The 22,693-nt window shown below is 46.8% G+C and overlaps 1 protein-coding gene across 2 annotated transcripts in view; it reads left to right on the top strand.

The window, feature by feature from the left end:
- Positions 1-22,693, top strand: part of LOC116432319 (headcase) — a 204,951-nt gene that overhangs the window by 32,471 nt on the left and 149,787 nt on the right. For both annotated transcript variants that reach the window (XM_031988983.2, XM_031988982.2), the window contains exon 2: positions 1,213-1,309. In XM_031988983.2, the coding sequence (XP_031844843.1) occupies positions 1,213-1,309 (97 nt within the window). The remainder of the gene's footprint in view (positions 1-1,212; positions 1,310-22,693) is intronic.

The following is a 22,693-nucleotide window of genomic DNA, read 5'->3' as shown; positions in this document are numbered from 1 at the left end:
GGTTCACCGAGCTTCACGAAATTATCAAACCGTTCCGGCGAGGCTACGTATCACGTAAATGGACCGATCTCGAAGTTTCCTCCTCATTGATTCCCGGTCCTCGGAGTGGCAAAACTTTGTCCGCGTCGGTATTGACTAGGAATCGATTCGACTCGAGGTTACCCGAGCTGGAAGCCGAGAGAGACAGACATCCGGTTATTGAGTTCCACGTGAGTCGCAGACTCCGCAGTGGAATCAGACATCAAGATCAGCCGTGTGTAAAAGTTCGCATACACGTGTCTCCTACGTGCTCTCTTTTCTCTTTTCGTACTCTCTCGATGTATATTCCTACCCGATCTTACCGAAACTATCGGTCCGAGTAATTTCGAGCTTTTGTCTTCCGATACTCGACCGCTCCCGTCGAATCGTTTGCATCAGGATCAAGGATAGCGCATTCCGTTGGGGTGAATTTTCGCTTCATTCAGGGGCGGTTTTAGGGACTACGCCAGGTCTCTTTTTTAACAGTAGAGATACACGAGAGAGTACACGAGAACCTGGTTCTCCACGAGAAGTACCCTTCCTCGCTTTTCATCGGCTCGCAAGGATAAACGCGCTAGTCCTGATACCGCGCGACCCTCGTGTCGCCCGACACTCGTAGGGTTATCAAGCCGAAGGGGCTGGAATTATTATGTACCACGGGGAACCCCCGATTTTTTCTCCGTAGGAGGTTTTAAAGGGATCGTTTCCAGCAGGAAGAGCGCTGTACCGGTTGAATAGGGGCCTTGTTTTTTTTACTGTAATTCGCTAATACGACATGCAGCGTGGCTTTTATGCTTCCGTGTAACTAGATGCGGAGTCTTCATACAAATTCACGTTTGATGAATTGTAGGATGAGAGGGGTTTTAGCGAAATACATCGCAGTTTTCGTGTTTTAGAGTAACTGGAAATGGAAGTTTTGAGAGGATTATTGGCATTTTGTAGAAAGTTGAATGAAAGTCAATAGAAATTAGAATCAGTGGAAAGTTTATCGGTTCGAATGTATTTGGTTTCTTGTGTTCAATGGAAATACCAATTTCATAAGTGTATAAGAATGTAGAAATAATTTTTAATAATATTTTGATTTAAAATATTGTTAAATTTTAATTTAATTTAATTTAATATTTTTGATAAAAATGTAATAATTTTTAAATCGATCTGGTTATGTTTTAAATAAACCGTTTCTGTTAATTGCAGGCAAAGCTGCGGGGCAAACGGCATCTTCTCCCGCCGTCTGGACTTCAGCGCATTTAACAGCCTCCCCCGTACTAAGCTGAACTCCTATCATATCAAGGTGAGTGGTTAATGATGCGCCTTGGGTCACACAAAGTCGCGCGACTCGTTTGTAAAAGCTCCTCTAGACGGTACAGCGCGCGTATCCTAGACGGAGAAAGTTTGATATAGTAACCCCGATAGAGCCAGCCGGGAGGAGAAGCTATACGGGATTCCTTAAAGCGGAAGGCTCGTGGTAGAGCAAGGTCACGGTGAATAGCGAGATCCTCTTACTTTAATCTTTCCTTCGGAAAATTCACTTGACTCTATCCTTCGCGATTTTTATCTAATTGAAAAGTCTTAACGGTAACTATATATAACCGAGCGTACGTTAATATACATTTTCTTCAATTTATTTAATGTTGGGCACTTAATAAAAAAGGAAAAAGTTCTAGAAGAATAAAAGGACTTCGACAAATTATCCTTTGAAATGAAATTTTTGTAGTATCATTAAATAATTTGTTTATTTTCCTTATAGTCCTTTTTTCTGGTAACTCGAAATAAGCTTTAGGGTTGTTGCGTCGTCGCAGAAATGTGTCGCGCCCTTAACCATCGTCCTTGATCCAGATAATACCAGCGACCATCTGCGTGACGCGTGTACCGCGATCACGATCTCCACGAAATAATCTCCACGCGAGCCAGACTCGTATTTCTTCCCTTCTTTTCGTTGGTATTAGGGCTCAACCGAATCCTTTCCCGTTTGCGTCGTCACAGTGTCGTCCTACCCCAAATCCAGCCGGGAAATCAATACCTTCATCGCGCGACGCGTGCAATTTCGTCCTTAGCGCGCGGCGTAATACTTTCGTACTCCTATTATCCAATGCTCCACCAAATACATCATCATGAAACTTCGATAATAGTTTCATATCGATACCTACGTCCTTCGGAGAAATTGCTCACATAAATAAACCACAACAAGAAATACTAAGAATAAAAGGGCGTGGAACATACTTCTACTAGAACCATGAATTACCAATGAAATTACTATGAAACTTGGATAATAGTTTCATCTTAACAATACCTTCAGAATAAATTCTTTATTGAAACCGTAATAAGAACTCTACTAGAACTATAATAACAGAAAACACAGAATCTTTTACTAACGTTTAATTCGTTATTTCATTTAATTACACGAAAATCTTTACATTTTTGGCGTGTATTTCGATTCATTTTTGTGGTTCTACTTCGACAGAAGGATTTTCCGAGTTTTTTTAGGCAGACCTAGCGGACGCAAGCTTTACACAAGCTAGACGTTTAATCGACGCCGGACGACGGGGCGTATACGCGCGCGTTGCGGTAGGTCGATCGATGGGAGAGGAAGGATACGAGCCAGATACGACGCAATAAGGTTCACGCCACCGCGAAAGTGGAAAGAATTCTTTTGATGTTCCTCCCTCCCCGATGATTTATGACGGTCTACAGTTTATGGGGCTTTTACACGCGCAGAAGACCACGGGACAAGCCGATGCGACGCATTTCTCTGGTGTCGCCAGGGTTTTAATCCTGCGCGGTGGTATCCTTGCGGTATGACGCTCAACTCCGTTCCGTCGAGACGCTTATATGGGTCATGAGTATTTTATTTTTCATAGTACGCGGGTGTCTTACATTTTATGGGTCATGAGTATTTCGGTTTCTTTTTATGGGCGCGGGTTATTTGCTACGGGTCGTGCTGATTTTATGCGCTTACGGCGCTTGTACATGCGTGGAATGTTGAATAACAAATGCTCTACTAATGTTAAAAGGTTCTCTTAGATTATTTTTATTATTTTAACACGTTGGATGCCGTACGATTTCACAGAGCAAAACACACGAAATGGGGAATAAATAAAATATTAAACCTATAGAAATGTTTTCAAATAATCATCGTTTGATTGAGTGAACTATATTAATTAGATTTGGTTAGGGGTCACCGGTAAAACCCCCATGGCGTTCAACGTGTTAATCAATTTCGAAATCAATCAATCGAAATAAGGGAAATCGGCTCCATGCAAATTTTAAATAAATTAATGAATGTTTGTATAGTTGGAAACAATAGGTACTGTGGAACGACACTACGTAATTCATGAATATTCAGTAGTATTATATAATCCACAAAACTGTTTACTATCGTTCGTTAAAATATTCATTGTTTTTCGGTGACTTCATACGGAATATTAAATAAAATTAAATGTCTGATTTACATGTTCAGATAGTAAACGTGATAAACCTTATAAGACGGCTGACCTTGAATGAATTTCGACACTTTTTGTGGCCATTTTAGAATCGCTGATTCCGTTAGACTTTCAGATAACGAATCGAATTACATACACCTTTAGGTTATTAATCAAGCTGTTGACATTTTGAATATCTTATAAGAAGATAATTACTGAAGATATTCAGACTAACCTTGAGCCGATATATTGGCATATTTTCGAAATTGATGTGTTCTTGTTCATCATACAGCATATGTTAACAAGGCAATCTACGGGCGGCTGGATGCATTGGTCAACTGCTTCATTTGTTCATCAAATTTACACGGTATTCGGAGATTCCTACATTTACCCATATTCACATGGATTCACTAACCACTGCTGGTTCTCTGCAGCCAGTTTTAATTCCCTGCTGCACAATAACAATGTAATTTCTTTCATTTAATTAAAGAACACAGAACGTCACTGAACAGCATCCGCGGCCATATTAGGCTGTAGAGGTCACGTGACTTGAGAAAAGGCGCGCAAAACAGATCGGGCGCGCCTCTTCGAACTAGTTACGACGCATCCTGATACTTTTGAACTAGTTATTTCTCAACAACTTTTAAACATAGAATTTGTTTAGGAATTTGTTCTAATGTCTTCAATGTTTATTTTTATTGTAAATATACACAGTTTTATTATATTATTAATATGTAAATTTTTGAAGATATTAAGAGGCTACTTTCAGCAAATTCAAATGAATAGTTTTGCGCTCTTTTTCCCGCCTTTTACTCCCACCTTTCTGAATCTGTTGTTACGTCATTATTCGTACATATTCGACCAATATGGCGAAAGTAACAGTGGGAAAGGTATTTCGTGCTCTTCAATATGTGAAAATTAGTTTCATTAAACTTGTCAAACGAAAGTTTCAATCTTGATTCGGGAAACTATAACTTGCTAGAAGTCAGTTTATTTGTAATTTGTAATATATAGCTGACTATTATTTGTATATATTGTGAAAGTAAAGTTGATCATGCTGAGCTCCCGAAAGTCGCCATATTCGATATACAAAAGAGTACGAACCAATTTATGGTGAGTCTTAAAATTATCTTTTCCAAGTTAAGACATTTAAACTGTTTATTTCCCTGATAGCACATCTACACGTTTGAATACAAAGAATATTTTTTAATGCAACTACGGGCACATTGTCCTCCTAAAAATATCTAATCACTTTTGATGTATGCAGTCCATTCTAAAAAGGAAATGGCAGCTATTTGAATATATTATTTCATGACTCATTGGTGAATTGTATGTTAATTTCAATAGTACATAGATATTAAGACTAACTACCCTTCCGCGTATTTTTTTCATTAGAAAAGTATAAATTTTTACCCACTTACAAAATCAGTTGGAACATTTTTTTGTCGAAATGACACGCGATAAAATGTATAAATAAACACAGTAGTATTTGCATCGGTCGAGAATATCTCCGCAATCGGCGCGGAAGGGTTAATGCATGCAGCACGGGGTCAAGTTATAAAGCGCTTTTTATGAATATACATCGACCGGTAAACGATACCAGCGAACGACCGCGACTCCATCAATGTCCCGGGTACACGATTCCAAACGTCACCCAGAATTCCCGTTCCCACGAGCAATTTTCTGGTTCCGCGAAATGAGGGGAAAATTGATGGATTACAAATTGATTTAACGACGCGGTTATACGACCGGTGTAAATTCGCCCGATAACGAGCGATTGCGTCACGGGGTTGGGCGTGTAGCAGCGATATGGTTGAAGCAAATAGGAAACGCGGGCGCGAGACTAATTTACCAATCCTCCGATCGTAATTAACTCTCATCCTGTTATCCAAGAAAAAACCGATCTCTCGCCGTGCGAGATACTACGCGTTACACGTAGATTTCTGCGTTGCACGAATTCTCGTGTACCCGGCCTTCGAATTATCGTCCACTTTGGGAGACCGCCCGTGCGGCGCGGAAAAAAGAGAATCAGGATGACTAGCGAAATAGCCCACCGGTCCCCCTACGGAGTTCGGTAAGTGGTGGTGTCTCGAAACGAGCAACCATAACAGAGAGAGTCACCCTATTATGCTCTCGTCGGCTAGGTAGGACCTGCTCTCTGGTCCTGAAGGGCAGGGGTCCGAAAAAACACCAGCCAGCCAGCGAAAGGGGTTAATTTGCGTCTCGTCGCGGGGCAGAGTCGGGAATCAGGCTAGAATATCGCTGCGTGTTCGCGTTTTGTAAAAATACTGCCGGAAAGAGGGTAGTAACCGGGACGAGGCGGGGCTAGGGGTCTACTGGTCGGCTGCGTAGGGTGTTCTTTTTACGTCTGGCTGTTTCGCGTAACCTTTCATCGCGCGCTCCTCTCGCGAGTCTCGAGGAAGCTAGCCCATAAAAGCGGGGAACGTGTTCCGGCCCTCCTTCCCGCGGTCCACGACGCCGCTCCGCGTTATTTATTCCTCTCGTGAACGCAGAAAAGGGGCCATGGCTATATTAGAAGCAACAATGGACACGGCAGCAACGGCAGCCCCCGCAGCTTTACAGCGCGAGCCGTAAGCCGCCCCGTTGGATTCCTTTCATTTGACCCGCGAGACGAATCGTGGCGAGGGATTTTCCCAGCTGTGAAAAGCTGGTTTGCGTTTTACGACCTCCCCGCGACCGACCCACTGTAAATGAACGTGCAGCCTTCTCGCGCAACCCTCGCGCGAATCATTCGCTATGCGTCGCGATAAGCTCCTCTGACTACTTCGACTGTCGCTTTTGGTTTTTAACGATACACCTGTGTCACGATTTTTTTCGGTTTACCGGAGGATTAACGGGAAAAATGACGATTGATCGTGGGATTTTGTATTTGGAGTCGTTGTACCGTGTATCCTTTAGCCAGTGAATTTTTATTAGTGTTACGGTATACATTAGGGTAGCTGAAGTTTTTGTAAAAAACAGCTTCAGCTTTCTCCGGCTAGCGTTTTCTCACGGAACTGGAGACATGCTTTATCTTCAGGCGACGTTAATAACGTATGACTTCAGTAGATCGGCATGCAGTTGTTTGAGCGAGACTAGAAACGAGTAGTCACTCGCGTTCCTGTTTTAGTCCGCGGATTGGTATGCTTGGTGTAGTCCGCGCGTAATAGTCACGTTCTCCCCCCAGGATATCGTACTTCTGTTTGCATTCTTACAGGCGGAAACGTTATCAAGGTGTTACCATCTCACGGACGCCTTGTGTTCTTATCGCCAACAGGGTTCTGGTTATATTTTTTAATCCGCCGAGTTTTCCATCGAGGTCTCGCTTTCGGTTTCGAATAATCCGGCCGTTCGATACCAACCCCTTCGCTATATCGTTCAACCCTCTATCGAGGGTTGGCCAGCCCTCTTCCCGTGCACCACGAATCACAGAATGCAAGGTTTGCCTTTTGCGCGTTGAATACCGATATGCAGCCACCCCGGCTCCCGTTTACGTCGCTTTTAAAACCAGGGATTGCCGGCGTGAATTAGAAATCATGGCAGAGAGCGGACTCCCTCTCACTCCCTCTCGCTCCCTCTTTCGCTGTTCCCCACGCGCAAAGCCCTCTCTTGTCCTGTCGGGGATCGGTTGAGAGAAGGAGGGTGCTTTTCGCTTTCTCCTTCCAGCAAATCGTTCCGCACCCTCTCGCGCGCGATTCGTTAAAGTATGATCGCGGGTTATTATTACTCTCTCGCATAGTATCTCTTGTTTATACGGAACGGGGCCTCGAGCACTGCGCAACGGGGAGCGAAGCGGAGGATGGTGGCTCGGGCGTCGAGTAATCAATGCCGTTTCTGCGCTCCGAGGAGCATTCGTTTCTACGTCCATTCAGACGGGAATACTACAAATATTATTCTTCACGGGATAATAGTTCCTTGAAAATACACATTTTCAAAGAAACAACTTATAAGGGTAGTTTCACCGTATCTAGGCTTAACCTAGGACTTCAACCGCTTGTCAAACAAACTAGCTTGACTCGCGGTGTAGATTTCAGACGGAATATAACGAACATAAATATAACTGAATTCTTTCGAATTTATATTACGTACTGTTACTCATCTGTTATCAACTATTATACCTCAGAGCAGACATAGTTAATGACAAAGTACTCATATCGATCATAGTTGAGAATGAAATTATAGGGCAAGCGGTTAAATCAATATTCTACAACTCGAAGCCAATTTCCTTAAATATTTCAAGACATAACCGTTCAATAAACCTTCACCTTTTGCTTCATTAAATCTCAATCCAACAAGTTCACTTCGTCTACTCCGGAGGGTGCACCGAGCTTAACTATCGTAACACCAGAAAACAAAAACGTAGTTGGGATAATACGACCAGCCCTCGCGGCGTTAAAAACCGTGCACGAACTTTCCGTACAGCCCGATAGCCCCGCAGTGTTCCTCCGGGGCTGATTTACAACCGTCTCACGTGGGTGTCCAGCGCGCGCGGGCATGCCGGTCGCCTATCACGTTTACAGCCGCAATTTCAGAGCGTCTGCACGGTCGCAAAAGGGTGGGAAGGAGAAGGGAGAAGCTCCCCGCGTCTCGTGGCCCTTTTAAGAACCCAGACATCGCGATTCCAGCGCGGCTAGCGATACCTTTCGCGACACGCCACGCTACACTACGCCGTGATCTCCTCCGAGCGCGGGGGGTTGCAGGCAGCCGGACAATAAATCGGACACGAGGAGCGATGGAAATGGGAAAGTGGCGTGCCGCGGTGCAGTTAACTCGCCGCGCGTCCGGCGCGCTTATAGATCGGGGTGTGGCCGGGGGTCTGGCTCTCTCCGGCGTGTTTGTTTGAGCTGTCGTCCCCGCGAGTGCGCCGAACTCTCGTTCAACCTCGGAAACCGCCGGCATGTAATTTGGATACCTGCCCTATCGCGTGCGCTGTCTTACCCGGCTCTAAATATTTAGACCCGGGGCTCTTTCGTATCGGGTCGGATCGTTGAGTGGGTTTCGCATTCCACGGTAAATCGGTTCGCTGGTTTAAATACCTCGGGGATAAGCTGTGTCCGAGTCAAGCTAGTTTGTTTGTCTTCGCGAGTCCTTTTATCAGTTCTTGTATAAGTAATTCCTTCTACCGTCAATACTTCTAGACAGTTTGTACATTCATCAATTTAGTTTATTGATCGTTGTTTCTTTTTCTTTCACTTCTAATTTTGATTTTACGATTTGTTCGTGTAGGCATTCGGTAAATTCTTAGAAGTTTTATTCGTAACACGAGACTCTCCAACGAGGCGCGCTGTATAATTTATTTTCCTTTTAGTTCCTCGTTTATATTCGGTCTTCCGTGTATTTCTATCGACCAGTGAATCTTGTTTTCGACTACGAAATGCCGTTCGAAGTTAGAGCAAGATTCCTAACGACGCCGAAGTCGCGGGAAAATATTTTGTTCGCGGGCAACAGGGACAAGAAGCCTCCTCGACTCACGAGAGCTCGCCGGTAGAGTTCTGAATGGCACTCGTGGCCGAGGGAGCGGAGATTAATTAAAAGGACGACGTCGAAAACCTTTTGCCACGATTCAACCGCTTCTGCCCGCTCGAGCCACTCTCCTCCTCCTCCTCCTCGCCCCTCTTTACACACCGGCTACCGCTACCCCCGTCCGTCGTCCTGTCCGTCTTCTGCTTCCACCTCTTCCGCCTACTGCTCGTTCAGTCGATTCGATGGACATTGATTCCCAATGAACTGACGCTGATATACGACATCGGGCTCGACCACTCGGAGCTAATAGGAAACGCCAGCCGGAATTTATTGTGCACCGTGTACCCCGCTGGATATCGATGTCACCGGCGCCATCTCTCGCTCTCCTCGAACTTCTCTCGTGCTCGTCACCGTATCAGAGAGCGAGAGAGAGAAAGAGGGAGTGAGGAACCGGTGGTGGTAAGCCCTGCTAAGGAGAGATATCGAGAGAGATTGACCGCGCATCGAGTTTTTACCAGGGAAATCAATTCTGCGGGATCGTTTTTGCCGCCATCTCTCGCTATTCTGTTGATCTTCGTGGTAAGATATTCCTACGTGTGAAATATTTCCTCTTAATAATTACCATTAGAAAGAATAGCAATTCACAGGGGTTGGTTTTCGACGTGAACACCATAGTCACTGGTGACTCCCGATCAAATTAACTTGCCGTAATGTTTTCAATTAAACAGCGATCATTTGAAAACTTTTTAACACTTATCTACCGCTCATGATCAAGGAAAGTCACTAACTACCAATACGGTTTTCGTCATCGCACGAGAGTGTACGTTCTCACTTGCAAAGCTTTGTAACTTTAAAATCAAAGTATAAGGGAATCTCATAACGTCATTTTGATTTCTTATCTAAATCTGTGTAATTTTAATAGGTAACCGATTGTTGGAAACTTGCAATCGAAAAGCTGATTAATAGGCTTGCGACGGATAAAATATTAATAATCGTAGTGAAAAATTGCATATCATTTTTGCCGTTGTATGTATCTCGGTTCGCGAAACGTTCGATATTCAACGTATTAACGATCGATACGGCAGTCAGGCGCCGCGTATACTACTTCTAAAATTCGAGGAGAGCAAAAAGAGGAATCTAGACGAAATTGCGAACGCGGACACGTGTCGTTCTGCGCGCGGCTTCGCCCGGATTAGGCGATATTGGCTAGCGGCGTATCGGTGCAGACCCCGAACCCCCCTCGAAACTGGCGAATTTCAGCGCGGCGCGGCAAGAACCGTGTTATTCCTAAGATAGTTTCCAAGTAATATAATCCCGACGCGTTTGCCCCCTCGCCGGCAGCGGCGTTGATTAAATTCAGAGGTAGCGGGAAACGATGGACGCGGAAGTTCGGTCGGTCGAGTTTCTCGCAAGCCAGTTTCGGTGGCTGGCTTTCCTAATTTCGTTACGCCGTAACCGAGAGTATGTAGACCGGAGTCGTATCAGTGCCAGGGATCGGCTGTTCCAACGCGTCCTTTCGGTTTCCGTCGAAGTTTGATTGAATTCGGTATCTTGGCGATGCTTCTAAGAGGATTGCCGTATTAACTGCTCGCCTTATAATATCTGACTAATTGCTTTCAAATTCCGGCTCGCTTATACGTATGCCCGTGATCACGCACTTAAGTGGGTTAGGTTTGAACCATTGGGTTTTCGAGGGAAGAAATTACTGTGGAGTTGGTTCTTATTATCTCTTTGTACTGTTGAGGAGACACTTAGTTAACAGTTGATTTAATACAGTAAAATTATGAAGTTATATATAGAATGTTAAGCCTTGTATAATGCATCAGTATGTGAAATATTGAAATAAGATAGCTTCGTTTATTAATTTATATATGTTTTCTCGTTAGTATCGAAGAATGTTTATATCTGATCAAATAGTGTTCGATATATCTAGTGAAAAATTATCGAGGGCACAAAGTTAACAAACTTACAAAAGTATATTACTTAAATGCTCGACGCTGCTAGTTTCGTTTTTCTACTATTATTTCGAGGCGTCGTAACCATAAAGCAGTTGAATGCGCCCAGTCGAAAAATCATAAAACAAGGAGTTAATTGATTCGATTGTATTTCGGTAAAAAATCCGCCGGACAAGCGCGATATATCGAGATTGACTCGTGAAAGTAAAGTTTATTCGAGCCGTACGCGCTTTTAACGCGCTTTCGCAACAGTATCGCGACTGGTTATCGATTTAAATCACGCCCACGTCCGCTAATTCGCCGGGGCAATTATTAAGAGATTTCGCGTGGGCTTTCAAACGCACGTGCGTTCGCAGAGTTGCATATATTCGAGCTGGCAACCGAGAGAAACGAGTTACCCGTTCCGAGGGTGCGTGCTCTCCTCTCCTTCGCTCTCTGTCTCTCTCTCTCCCCGCCTCTTTATTCTTTTTTTTTTCTTTTTTGTTCCCTGATGGGTACATTTTGTGTGTTAACCCTCGTTCCAGGCCCGACTCGCGGCGCGCACAATGGAGCTTTGCATTAAAGGTCATTAGCTTAAACGTTCGCCTTCCTGTTGCGCAACCCGCGCAATTCACCGACCCGTTGCTCGCGACCGAGCGCATTTCAGACAGAAATAATTGTGTCGATTTTTTCGTTCGGCCGCCTCCTTTCCTGCGCGCGTTCGCTACGCTGCTTCCTCTTCTCGTTAATTCGGTATTGCCTTTTTTGTGGATTTAAAGGGTTACTTTTACTAAATAACAGAAAATCCAGTAATGTATATATATATATATCAAGAAATATAATAGAAGAACAGCAATGGTACATAGAACCAAACTTGTTTCATTAGATCCTATGGTGTGTTCATTATCATAAAATTGTTTACTGAAGTATTTTCCAAATTTTATACTTTGCAATACAATGTTTTCTGAAAAATTAATTTTTTCAACTCATTTCGGGAACAAACAAGCCCTATAATTGGGAACGTTTATTAGATCGCGATATAGAAGTTATTTCAGCTTTGTCCGATGTATTTCAGAAACCTCATCGATAATATGTCTGCTTATATAATATCCTGCTGATTTCCACGAAACGAGGAAGCAGTGCTCTGACCGCGTCGACCTTGGAATTTATCCCTACACCGGGATAAGTCTCGTGGCTCCCTTGAGAGCCAGGACCTACCTCAACCGGATCGATGCAAGATAGCCCCATGCTTTTCTCGCCCCATGTCACGCACACTAGTATTTTTGGCCCTGAACTTGATGTACCTAAACGACTGTGCGGCTTTTTCCGTGGTCGGGAGAGAACACGAGAGACGGTGGCGGCGATGACGTCAGACCAGTTTGTTCGCAAAGTTCCCGGCACAGTCTCGTCCGACTACGGAACGAACCACAGTGACATCCGCCATTTTACAATGAAACTTTAGAAAGTAATTTTTGCAAGAATAATTGACATGTGTTTTAAGTTCATCGATTATTAGTCATATCGAAAGTTTCATAAAAATCGATGAACATCCTCATGGAATGTTTTCTCGCAAGCCAGACGTGACTTCTGCAAGCCGTTTCCTAATCAAACAGAATGTTACCAGTCTGTAGTAATTAAAGGTCTCTTCATTCCCGAAGAAAAGCTTACAAGTATCATTACACGGCCGTTCGAATCGCTTTGTGAAGCATCGCGCGTCGATTTCTCCGCGACATCATCCTCCATTACATTGATTACCAATAACCTCTGAAAAGAGCCGGTGGACGCAGCTTTCTCCTCGTTTCTATCGTCATTAGATGACGAGCAACCAGAGACGACCTTTCGTCCCAGGACACCACTACAAACGGTGATTCGCGGCAATGTTCATTTTACGCTCGTCAGTCTGAAAATCGTCTAGACTTCATTGTCTTCGTGCATTTATAGTTTCAGATGATTATTCTCTTTGGAATGCGTTTCGCGGTAGTAACTATGTATCTACCACCAACTCACTGGTGAGCCCAGGATTTCATCAGATACTCTACACAATTTTTTGAAGGCTCTCAAATTCACGCCATTGCAAAACTGATAAATATTCATTTAACCTAAGCATATCCAGAGACATTTGTGCAGACATATTCGTGTTCATTCCATTTAACTCGAATTATACTGCATTATTACAGAAACTTTAAGAAACTATTATACAGTTCTCACGCTAGCTACATCGACCAAGCTAAAAGTGCACAGTGGCAAGGGGACTCCTGCACTCACGGTGCTCGGACGTCTCCTTTTTCAATGCATGGTCGTTATTGGCACGCGGCAGCTGCACAGTAGTAACTTCAAGATCCGTTGAACCTGTCACGCAAAACTACATGATTAATGCATCTCGATAGCGTTTCGACGAGTGTTTCCAGCGACAGTCGATCGTCATTTCCGGAATTCCATTTCCCCGAATGTTTTGACAAATCATCAAGTCATCAACTCACCGCGAAAAGAAACAATAAACAACCGGCTGAACAAGAGAGAGAGAAAAGAGAGAAAGATAGAGAGCGGGACGTCATAATCGGTGAGATAAATGTCGCACTTCCTGTGACCATCATGTCCCCGACTCCGGTCACCCCGAGCAAAAAGAAGCCTCGCGAACGTCGGGGACCGGGCCAACCGTTGAAGAAAAGGGGATCTCGACGTGGACGACTGCCTCTGGTCAAAAGTAATGGCCGTGGTCGTTCCCGCTTCCGTTCTCGCGGACGCATTATATCGGCTGACGATGGAACGCGTCTCTCGGCCCTCCTTTTACGGGCTTCCCTTCTCGCTCGACCGGCTTTCTTCTCTCCTTAAACGGGAAAAGCTCCCCACCCCGGCCCTTCCTCTCGCTCTTTTTCTCGCTGTTAATCGGCGGACAGAAAGAGAAATAGAGATAGAGATAGAGATAGAAATAGAGAGAGAGGGAGAGAGGGAGAGAGAGAAAGAAAGAGAGAAAGAGAGAGATAGAAGGCTCGAAGTGTACGCGCGCACCACTCGACTCTTTTCATTAAATTGGCCCCTTTCAGCGGCGACCGATTTCTATGGCACTGGGCCACAGAGAAAACCCACCGCTAATTATTTCTTTCAATAATTGCGGCCTCGCCCCTTCGTCCAATGCGGAGCGACAGTCTCGTTCTACGAAACCCGCTCGAGGATCCGGTAATTGCCTCGAGGGTGGCTTTTGCTAGATTTCGCCCCGCGGATGTGGGATTTTTGAAATTGATCTCAAATGGCTAGATGAATGAAGGGTCAATGATAAACCGCAAGGTACTAAATTCTGGGGCTGTTTCGAAAGAAGTAGACAGTTTCGGGGGTCATCCCCTTCGAGAACGGATGTTGAGTTGGAAGGGTTTGAAAGGAACACATGTCGAACCGCGAGGAAAACCTTGAATTCTGATGTTCCGATGATTTATGAAAGGAATTCTGATAGCAGACTGGTAACAGAACCTCGAGCATCCCCGTGAAATCTCCAGCCGCGAGAGCTTAAAGATGGTTGCTGCAGTCGTATATCCGGTTCGGGAAATCCAAAGTATTTTTTCCCTCGCAGAGAAAGTTCGAAGATACTTCCCAAGGGACACGGTATTTTCTCCGGTGGAAATGGATCGCGAGCGAATCACACCACAGGGTGGGCGTGTGGTGGTTTCGCAGACGTTTCCTCGACTGAATCTCGAGCGAAAGTGAAGCGAGACTTTTGTACTTGTAAATGTAATTTTGTCTAACGCGGGTCGCCGGCCGGTGCTTTCCACTGATTGCGATTAATTCACGAGGAGCCGTGGAACGCGCTGCGGTTTCTCGCTTTCCGCGCGAGCGGCTCGGAAAAATGTTCGCTCCCGTCTCCTCGGGGTTTAATTAAAATTTCTGGACGCTGCGGTGAGCTCTCTCGGCGATTGCGCGATTATTTTGCGCGGACCGAAGTTCCGTTGGTTGGCCAGAGAGCCGTGCGTTCAGGCTCAGCAGCAGATCGATCGAAAGTTTGAGTGCGGGTAGCTCGGGGGGCCGTCGGCGCGTACTAGGTATCCCGGGGATCGAGAAAAATGTGGCGGGTCGTGTGAACGCGAACTCGATCGCGCTAGAAAATCATCGGGCCGACGGCTCGCCCTGGGGATGTTTAATCGGCTGGTCGATCGTCGATCACCGAATCGGCTTCAGGTGTTGTACAGTAAAGATCGGACATGTTGATTCCCGCTTTCAATTACAGCTTTTCAATTTTCTCGCGCGGTAAGAATCCTCTCGCGGTTTCTTGCGTCACGGAGAAAGCTACGGGGGAGCGCATATACTACAGGTCTTTCTTTCTCGATCGCATTACGTCAGGCTTCCCGACCGGAGCGTTACCCTGATCCGATCCGAGGTGCGTGGATCCCCGGGATCGACGACCAGCCTTCTTCGACTTCTCCCGGCGACGCATAAATTCTCCGTCTTTTTTTTCTCCCTCTCTCTGCCTCTCTCTTTCTGTGTCCCGTCTCATCTCTCCAGGCTCGCAACCTTTTTCCTTTTTCCGCCGGGTTCGATCCTCGGCCGTCAGCGAGAAAATGGAAATAAAATCCCGTTATGGAAATGGGGAACGACGGGGGGGGGGGACATCGTCTTCCTTGATGCCCAGTTACGATACGCTCTCGCGCGCGCCGCGCTCTCTCCTCCCGCGGCCTCACAAGAATACGATTGCTCTCCTCTATGACCGTCGCAATTGTTTTCCCGCCGGCGATTTCCCTGAGCTTTTTCGGCGAACGATTCGGTTACGTAACGAAATTTCCTGTTTAGCTCAGCTATCTACGAGCTTACTTATGGGAATCCATTCCGTGGTCTACTTAAACTGTCGTGCCCCGTAGTTCCCCCGCTTTATATCGTCTTTTAACCCACGATCAGCGGATATGGGATCTTTATTTTCGGCTGGCTCTAGATATCGTTGTATATACTTACTTATTTATTACAACCGACGGTTTTGATATTTTTCTGAAGAACGAATCGTTTGAAACGTTTCAACATTTTAAACTGACTTTTCCATTTTTCCACTATACCATCGCGCGATCGACCCAGTGCCTATAACAGCTTTTACTCCATAAATCATTGAAATGATTTAGTTTTTAGCTATATATATATACACAAAGGTTCTTGTAAAATTCTACGGTGAATCCAAACGATTCACTATTAGCCAGTCGAGACCGTCGCCCGACGATAAAAGGCGCCTTTCGCGACCGTATTTTCCTTATTCCCGACTAAGAAAACGGTTCTTTGTTTTTCTTTGAAACATTCCCACGGCCATAATTGGTCGAGCGCCGCGTCCGCGCCTTCGCGCCCCCCGTCCGGGTACATTTCCACCCCGTGTTGGTATTCCAAGTAATTATCGAAGAACGGAACGCGGAGCCGGTAGAAACGTATTATCACGGGACACACGCTTCCCAGCCGGTCGTATTACTTTCCCTTTCTGCTGCCTCTACCGTTCTCTGTCCCCGTTCCACCCCTTTGTCCCGGAGTCTTTGTCTGGGCCATCGTCTGTACCCGTCGGCTTTTTCCTTGCCGTCGTCTGCTCTCCCCCAGGAAAACCGAGTCGCGATCCTGATAGAGAAATGGTTGGAATACGAGACGGTGATTTGCTTTTTTTCACCCACGTCCGATCGATTTGTCCGGCGACTCCTTTTTTTCGCGGCCTTCCCTTGCATCCGCGGGCGACACGGTGTTCTTCATCAGACGCACCGCATAAATCGCCTTTCCAGAACGCGCGGGCGATCTCACCTGGAAACCGAGCGAACGAACCGTTAACGGAACGCGAAGACATTAGAAGCTCATCTGGAACGCCTAATCGTACCCTACGGGTCTGATCCTTCCCGGCTCCCTTTCTTTACAGTTTCATTAAAGGCTCTCCGGTCCTATGAATTATTAACTACAGACGTAATCGCCTACGGCAGCAGAAATAGATTGATTGTCCGATAGCGGCCGAGATGGGTTCCCATCGGGGGGATCCGTTGAACCGAGACGCCCCACGCTTCGAAACCGAGCGGCGCGGCCCGCGAAAAGTTGCTAGATTTATTACACCATTATTTCGACCGATAGGCCGCCGGTAAGGTACGTTTATGGGCTCGAACGGCGAAATTTGCCTGCGGGAGGTCAATATAATGTCTCGGCCCGGCGAGGAACTCAGTTTCCTCCCTCCGGGACACGCGCACGCACCGTCTGTATGGTGAAAAGCGGCCGCCGATAAACGTTCCCACAGCACAGGGCCAGACGCTTCGGCTGCGCGATCCCGCGAGCGGGTACGCGCGTTGAATGACAATATTTCGATCTTCTTCTCTGGTTTAACCCTTGGCAACGGGGGTTGCGAAATTTTCGTACTTTAATGAATGTATTCTATATCTGAACATAAATATTAAATTGAAGGAAAATAGTTCTACACAGTTTATAAACGTATAGACGTAATAAGTTGCAAGAGATCGGAAGAAATGTATTTTATGCTTGAGTACTTATTAATATAGATATTAATTTAACAGAAAATGCGTTTAATCGATTTTCAAATGTAAATAGACGTAACAAATAGTAGGAGGTCAAAGAGAATCAGTGAAATTGGATCATATATGATAAATCTTTGATTCGTTCATAGTACGTACCTTTTGTTCTGTTTTTCTAGAAGTTCAGGTAATCTTTCACTCGGTTCGGGGAACTCGCGGATGGAAATCGCGTCCGGGGAAAGATCTGATCTTTTGTTCGGATGGCGGCGTTGCGAAACGAGAACCGTATTCCTGCGAATTGTGCAACTTCTTTCGCGCGGTCTGCGTCGATCGAAGGATGCGTGCGCGTGTTCCCTATTCCCATATATGAGGATGAAAGTTCCGCGGTTTTTTGCTCGGTGCTGCGTTAGGCACCGCTAATCCGATGGTCTCCCGTTTCAACGTGTACACTTAAGAAAACGTTTAAAGAAGTGCACATTTATTAGTAACAATTGAATCGGTGAGATCCGGAACAACGTATTCCGATTTTACTTATTTTACGGGTAACTGCGTTTCCATGTAGTAATCGACGTTCGATGATATTTGAGTGTATCAAGGTAATATTTATCGATCGGATAGGAAAAGAACTCGAAGAATTCATCAGTATTAAATTGAAGAAAAAATTGAAAGAATCCCAGCAATCTGCGCGGGCTATTAAAACAGTTGAATTCTCGGGTTCACTTCGTCGAGAAGTTTCTAGTGCCCGGCTCTCAAGATGGCGTCTGAATTCTCGCGGCGAGCCGGAGGCGCAGACCGCGAATTTTCATTACTTTCGCGCGAACGACCGTTTGCGGCCGGGCGTCGGCGAGCTTGGAAGTTTTGCCTGTATAGCACGCATTGTCCGGGGCCAGGGAATGGCATCCTATTAAACTCGCCCCAAGATGAAGGTGGCCCATTCTCCTCTCCCTCGGTCGAAGTGCCGGAGATAGTCGAAGAGGCAGCGAGAGCAGTGTCTCAGGTACCCGTGTCCCCTGCCCCGTTGGTTCGCTCGTATTTCTGGAAGCCGATATTCATTCCTTCCCCGGGAAACCGGGCTCGAATTACCGACACTCGCTAAATTAGATTCTGACCGAGTCGAATCGCGCTGCTTTCGAACGAGCACAATCGCCATTCGCAAACTCTAGCCATTCAGAACAAGCTCGAACTTCCGAGAAGAGCAAAAGAAACCAGCGAACCCTGGTACGCTGCACCACGGGACGCTAACACCTCCTGCGAATCGCCTATCTGTATAGTCGAGGCGATCGTCGAGTCCCGATAAATCGTCCCCAGATTTTTCCCCGCTGGGCCGAGATAATCCTCTATGAACGAGCCTACGGGAGATGCAATTTGAAGTTCAGCCAACAACGATGTAGAATTACGGAGGAAAGTTCGGCCCGGTAATCGCCCGCGGCTCTGAATGTCAAGGGCAAAAGGGTGGGTGGGTGGCAGGCGCTGGCGGCGGCGGCAGTAGGGATCGTTGGGCGCGGGGGTGTGTAATGGCGATGCCGACTGGGAGAGGGTGTGGGTGGCCAGGCGGAATGTCGGTAGTGGTCGATATTGGAACCAGCCAGGATCAGCCGAATTTACGATTTCCAGGGTCGAGTGGATGGTATTACGATATCGTGCCATTCTTCGTGGAAATCGTGTTCGTGTACACGGGGAATTTTTCACCGGGAACTCTCGGCGAAATTATATTACGGCGAATTCGCGGAAGGAGCGTTTTATTGTCCTACCCCGATTGGAAGGGAAAGAAAGGGGAGTCACCTCGGCGGGCGTTATTTCTCGTTAACGGCGAGCCGGCTCGCCTTTTGGGGGTGAGATACACCTCGGGTTGAATGTTGGAACTCTGTATCAACGGTGAACGGTGCGCTAGGCCACCATCTTCCCCGAGAAGAATGGTCAGGGTGAAAAGTCGTGACTAAATCTCTCGGTAAATCCCACGGCTCTTTTATCAGCGAAGATATCATCCCAGACCCTGAGGTGGGGCAAAGACCACGCGACAAGGTAAATCGAGACACAGGGCAGTTTCTCGTCGCGACGAAGAGATCGTCCGGGATCGTTGGTAACCCGTCGTAAGGATCTCTGGAACGGTTGTACCGGCTAACCCTTTGGCTATCCCAACGCGGTTGACGGGCAGGGGCGCTGGCAATTCTCTCGCCTGCGACCCTCGATGGACCCAGACATCGGCTACATCGGACGGATAACAGCATCGCATCCGACGGAGAACCCTAGACGACATTAACGCGACCCCTGGCACTTTGAGTCTTGAATATCAACGACATTAGCCACAACCTCTGGCCAACTTGATGGTCGGGAACGGCTTCGGAATGCGAAAACTCGTGGGTTTGGCAGGGATAAGAGGCGGAATTGGATTCGCGACCCGTTTCAAGCTCCGGGAGTATTTTCGGGACGTGTCCTCTGTAGGAAGAGATCAATGCTAATTAAGAGATTTTTCTGTTAAATGATTCGAGGACAATTTTAGAGTCACTATTTTACTGTCTCAGTAGTAGAATGCATCCTCTAAGATCAGTGCTAAAAATTTAGAGGATGGTTCTATTGAAATATGAAGCAAGAACTTCGTAATTCAGCTTGAAACTCGCTGGAAGCTAGATCTTCGCGAACTTGGCGACAGATTAGCGATCCCTGACGAGAGGAACGTCATTGGCGCTCGTTACTATTCTCCACGGTGCCGTTCGAGCTTGCGACACACGCCTCTAACGCCAGATCAAGAGGTTGGCCTCTTGATGCCGACGTGGAAGGGATCTCGTTCGAGAACTTTTAGAGTTTCACGGTGGAGGAGGTGGTTCCTCGGCATTGCCGTTACTCGTGGATGTACTTCGGAAGCCAAGCAAGGCTACGCCGGCCTTAGCAACTCGCGAGGGAGGATAAAGTCGGGGTAGCAGTGGTTGGTGACTAAACTTGCTAGACATTGCAACTTCGTTATCCATTTCAATTTACTTTTTTATTAAAAGAAATATTCAGACATCGAAAGGTCTGCGTAACAATTTTAGTCACTGGATTATCCAATCCCGGAGCTGGTTAACGATATCGCGGAAACAGTCCGCAACGAATAACCTAGCAGACCGTAGACGAAAGAGGAGGAACCAGATGTTAGATCTGCCATGCAGGGATCGATAGTCGGTCCAGACCGATTGGAAAATCTGTACCGTTTCCCCCGCGATTGCTCGATTTCGATTCGACACGTGCCAGACTATCCGCAACGAGTCCACCCTTCAACCACCCCCCAACCCTCCGACTCACCGGCGTCGCCAGTAGATTCTCCGGGTCTTTCCTGCGGGATCCAATCTCAATTTCCCTGGAGTACTCTGCGAGAAATATCCGTCGTTTTCTCGTTCTCGGGCCTTTCTCTTCCCAGCTTCGATTTTTCGGTGTCCGTCTTTTATCGCCTGTCCGTTCCATTCACCGGGCAGGCTGGGGTTGCTACGTCGCCCGCGACACTTCGTTAAACAGCGACAGTTCCCTCCACGCTACAAACCGCAATCGCGTGGGCGTGTTTCGATTCCCAACTGCATAGAATCTCCGGGCCCACTCGGAACGAGGAGAAAAGCGTTGGGAGCAGTCGTCGACGTTGTCGTTATCGTTGCAGAAACAATCATCTCTTCGCTCGGCGGCGCCCCTAAAAAGATCAGGACCTACGATCACCCCTCGAGACGAGACGAGACGAGACACGGCAAAGGAGGTCACCCTAGCCGGGGGAAGAATCTGCGGCGAGAAACTCCGACGGGGGTGCTGTTCGTCGATCGAAGGGTCTCGTCTCGTCTCGTCTCGTCTCGTCTGCTCGCGAGTACGTTCTCGGCTCGTCTAGAAAATCTGGCAGCGCGCTGACACATCCGCAAGGTGTTCCCGAGGTGACGTTACACAAATTAGCGACCTTTATTCCGCCCTCTCCGCTTTAAGTCTACGCCGGGAGGCAGCCGGGTGGTCTGAGGGTGGCTGGTGGGCCACGGGAATCAATGGCGCAGCTGACGAGTATTTGGCTGCGCATGTGCGCAGACAATTCTATCGACCGTCGGCTGCAGCACAGACACGGCCTACCCCTTCCCAACCCCTCCGAGCCAGGCTGATCCCTAGCAGAACGGGCTCTAGGTGGGTGTGTGTATGTAGGTGGTAGTTTGTTTCTCGAAGATACGACCGACGCATCGGTGTGCGCGCGCGTAGGGCCGATACATGTGTGTACGGTGTGGAGATAGGAAGAAAGAAGGGTTGAAAGGGATGAGCTCTGGAGCACCGGCTGCGACGGCGCTGCAACGCTCCGCGGCCTTGACTCCGCTGACGTCGCCAACTTTACCCGATGATCCAGCGCAGACACCCCGGCGACGCCAGCGGATCTCAGCCTCTCCGTCTTTCCCTCGCAGTACTCACTCTTCTTCTCCTTCCCTTTCCGTTGCTGGTGTTTCCGCGCCACCCTTGTTGAAGCATATATGTGTCTCTGCCTCTTCTGTCTGTTCACCCTCGAATTCTTTTCTCGTTGGCGCAGGACGGGAACAGAGAAGGGAGAAGGAGGATTACCCGGTCCTCATAACCCATTTCAGAGTGGAAAAAGTCGCGGAGAATCGCATGGAAGTCGGTCGATCGACGGCGCACTGCCACAACCCATCGAGTTCGATCGTCGCGCCGCCTTCGCAAAGTAATTTCGAGGAGCCTACATTCTCTCTGACTTTCCGAGTCGTTTGCTCCTCAAACGTAGTCCTCTTTAATCCCTGAACTACGGTGAGCTGGCCGCGAACGGCTCTGCGAATTCAATTGATTCTTACGATAGTGATACTTCGTTCTGTTTGCTCGGCTATCAAGCACGATAATTACTAGCTGTACGATTATGGTTCTTTCGCATATTTCTAATTCATCTCTCTCTCGTTCGGACGTTTGCAATCTCTTCATCTCGTTTCTTTTCGCACAATGCACACATTTATAGGTACAGAAATCAGAAGAAAATCAATAAAGTCACTTTTATTTGGAATGCACCTAGCATCTAAAGAGTTATCTAACAGATAATTGACTTGCTGTATTGTACGTACCCTGGCTATAACCAGGAATCATAGCATCCTATATCATACTCGCTACAATTGAGTTCGCCCGGTAGCCTTCCCACCACGCAATCGTGCAAGATCTCTCCATGCTAGATCAGCTGGATTCCCCGGCACGCCTTCTTTCCTCTCTTTCGTCGATGTTTATTCTCGCGTGCGCTGCATTATGCATGCATCCCCTTGGCTAGATATTAATATTACGTGGTCGGTTACTTTGAGAGAGTCTTGCCGTGTCCAGTAAAGTTTATCGACCACCGCCAGGGCCTTCTAAGTGTACACGACAAATCGCTTTATCCGACGTTTGCGTACACGCGTCCGTCGACGCAAAAACGATGGGA

This window comes from Nomia melanderi, chromosome 13 (assembly GCF_051020985.1).
Source record: "Nomia melanderi isolate GNS246 chromosome 13, iyNomMela1, whole genome shotgun sequence".
Classification (NCBI taxonomy): domain Eukaryota; kingdom Metazoa; phylum Arthropoda; class Insecta; order Hymenoptera; family Halictidae; genus Nomia; species Nomia melanderi.
The sequence above is the reverse complement of the archived record's forward strand: the minus strand, read 5'-3'. Positions and strand labels throughout refer to the sequence as shown.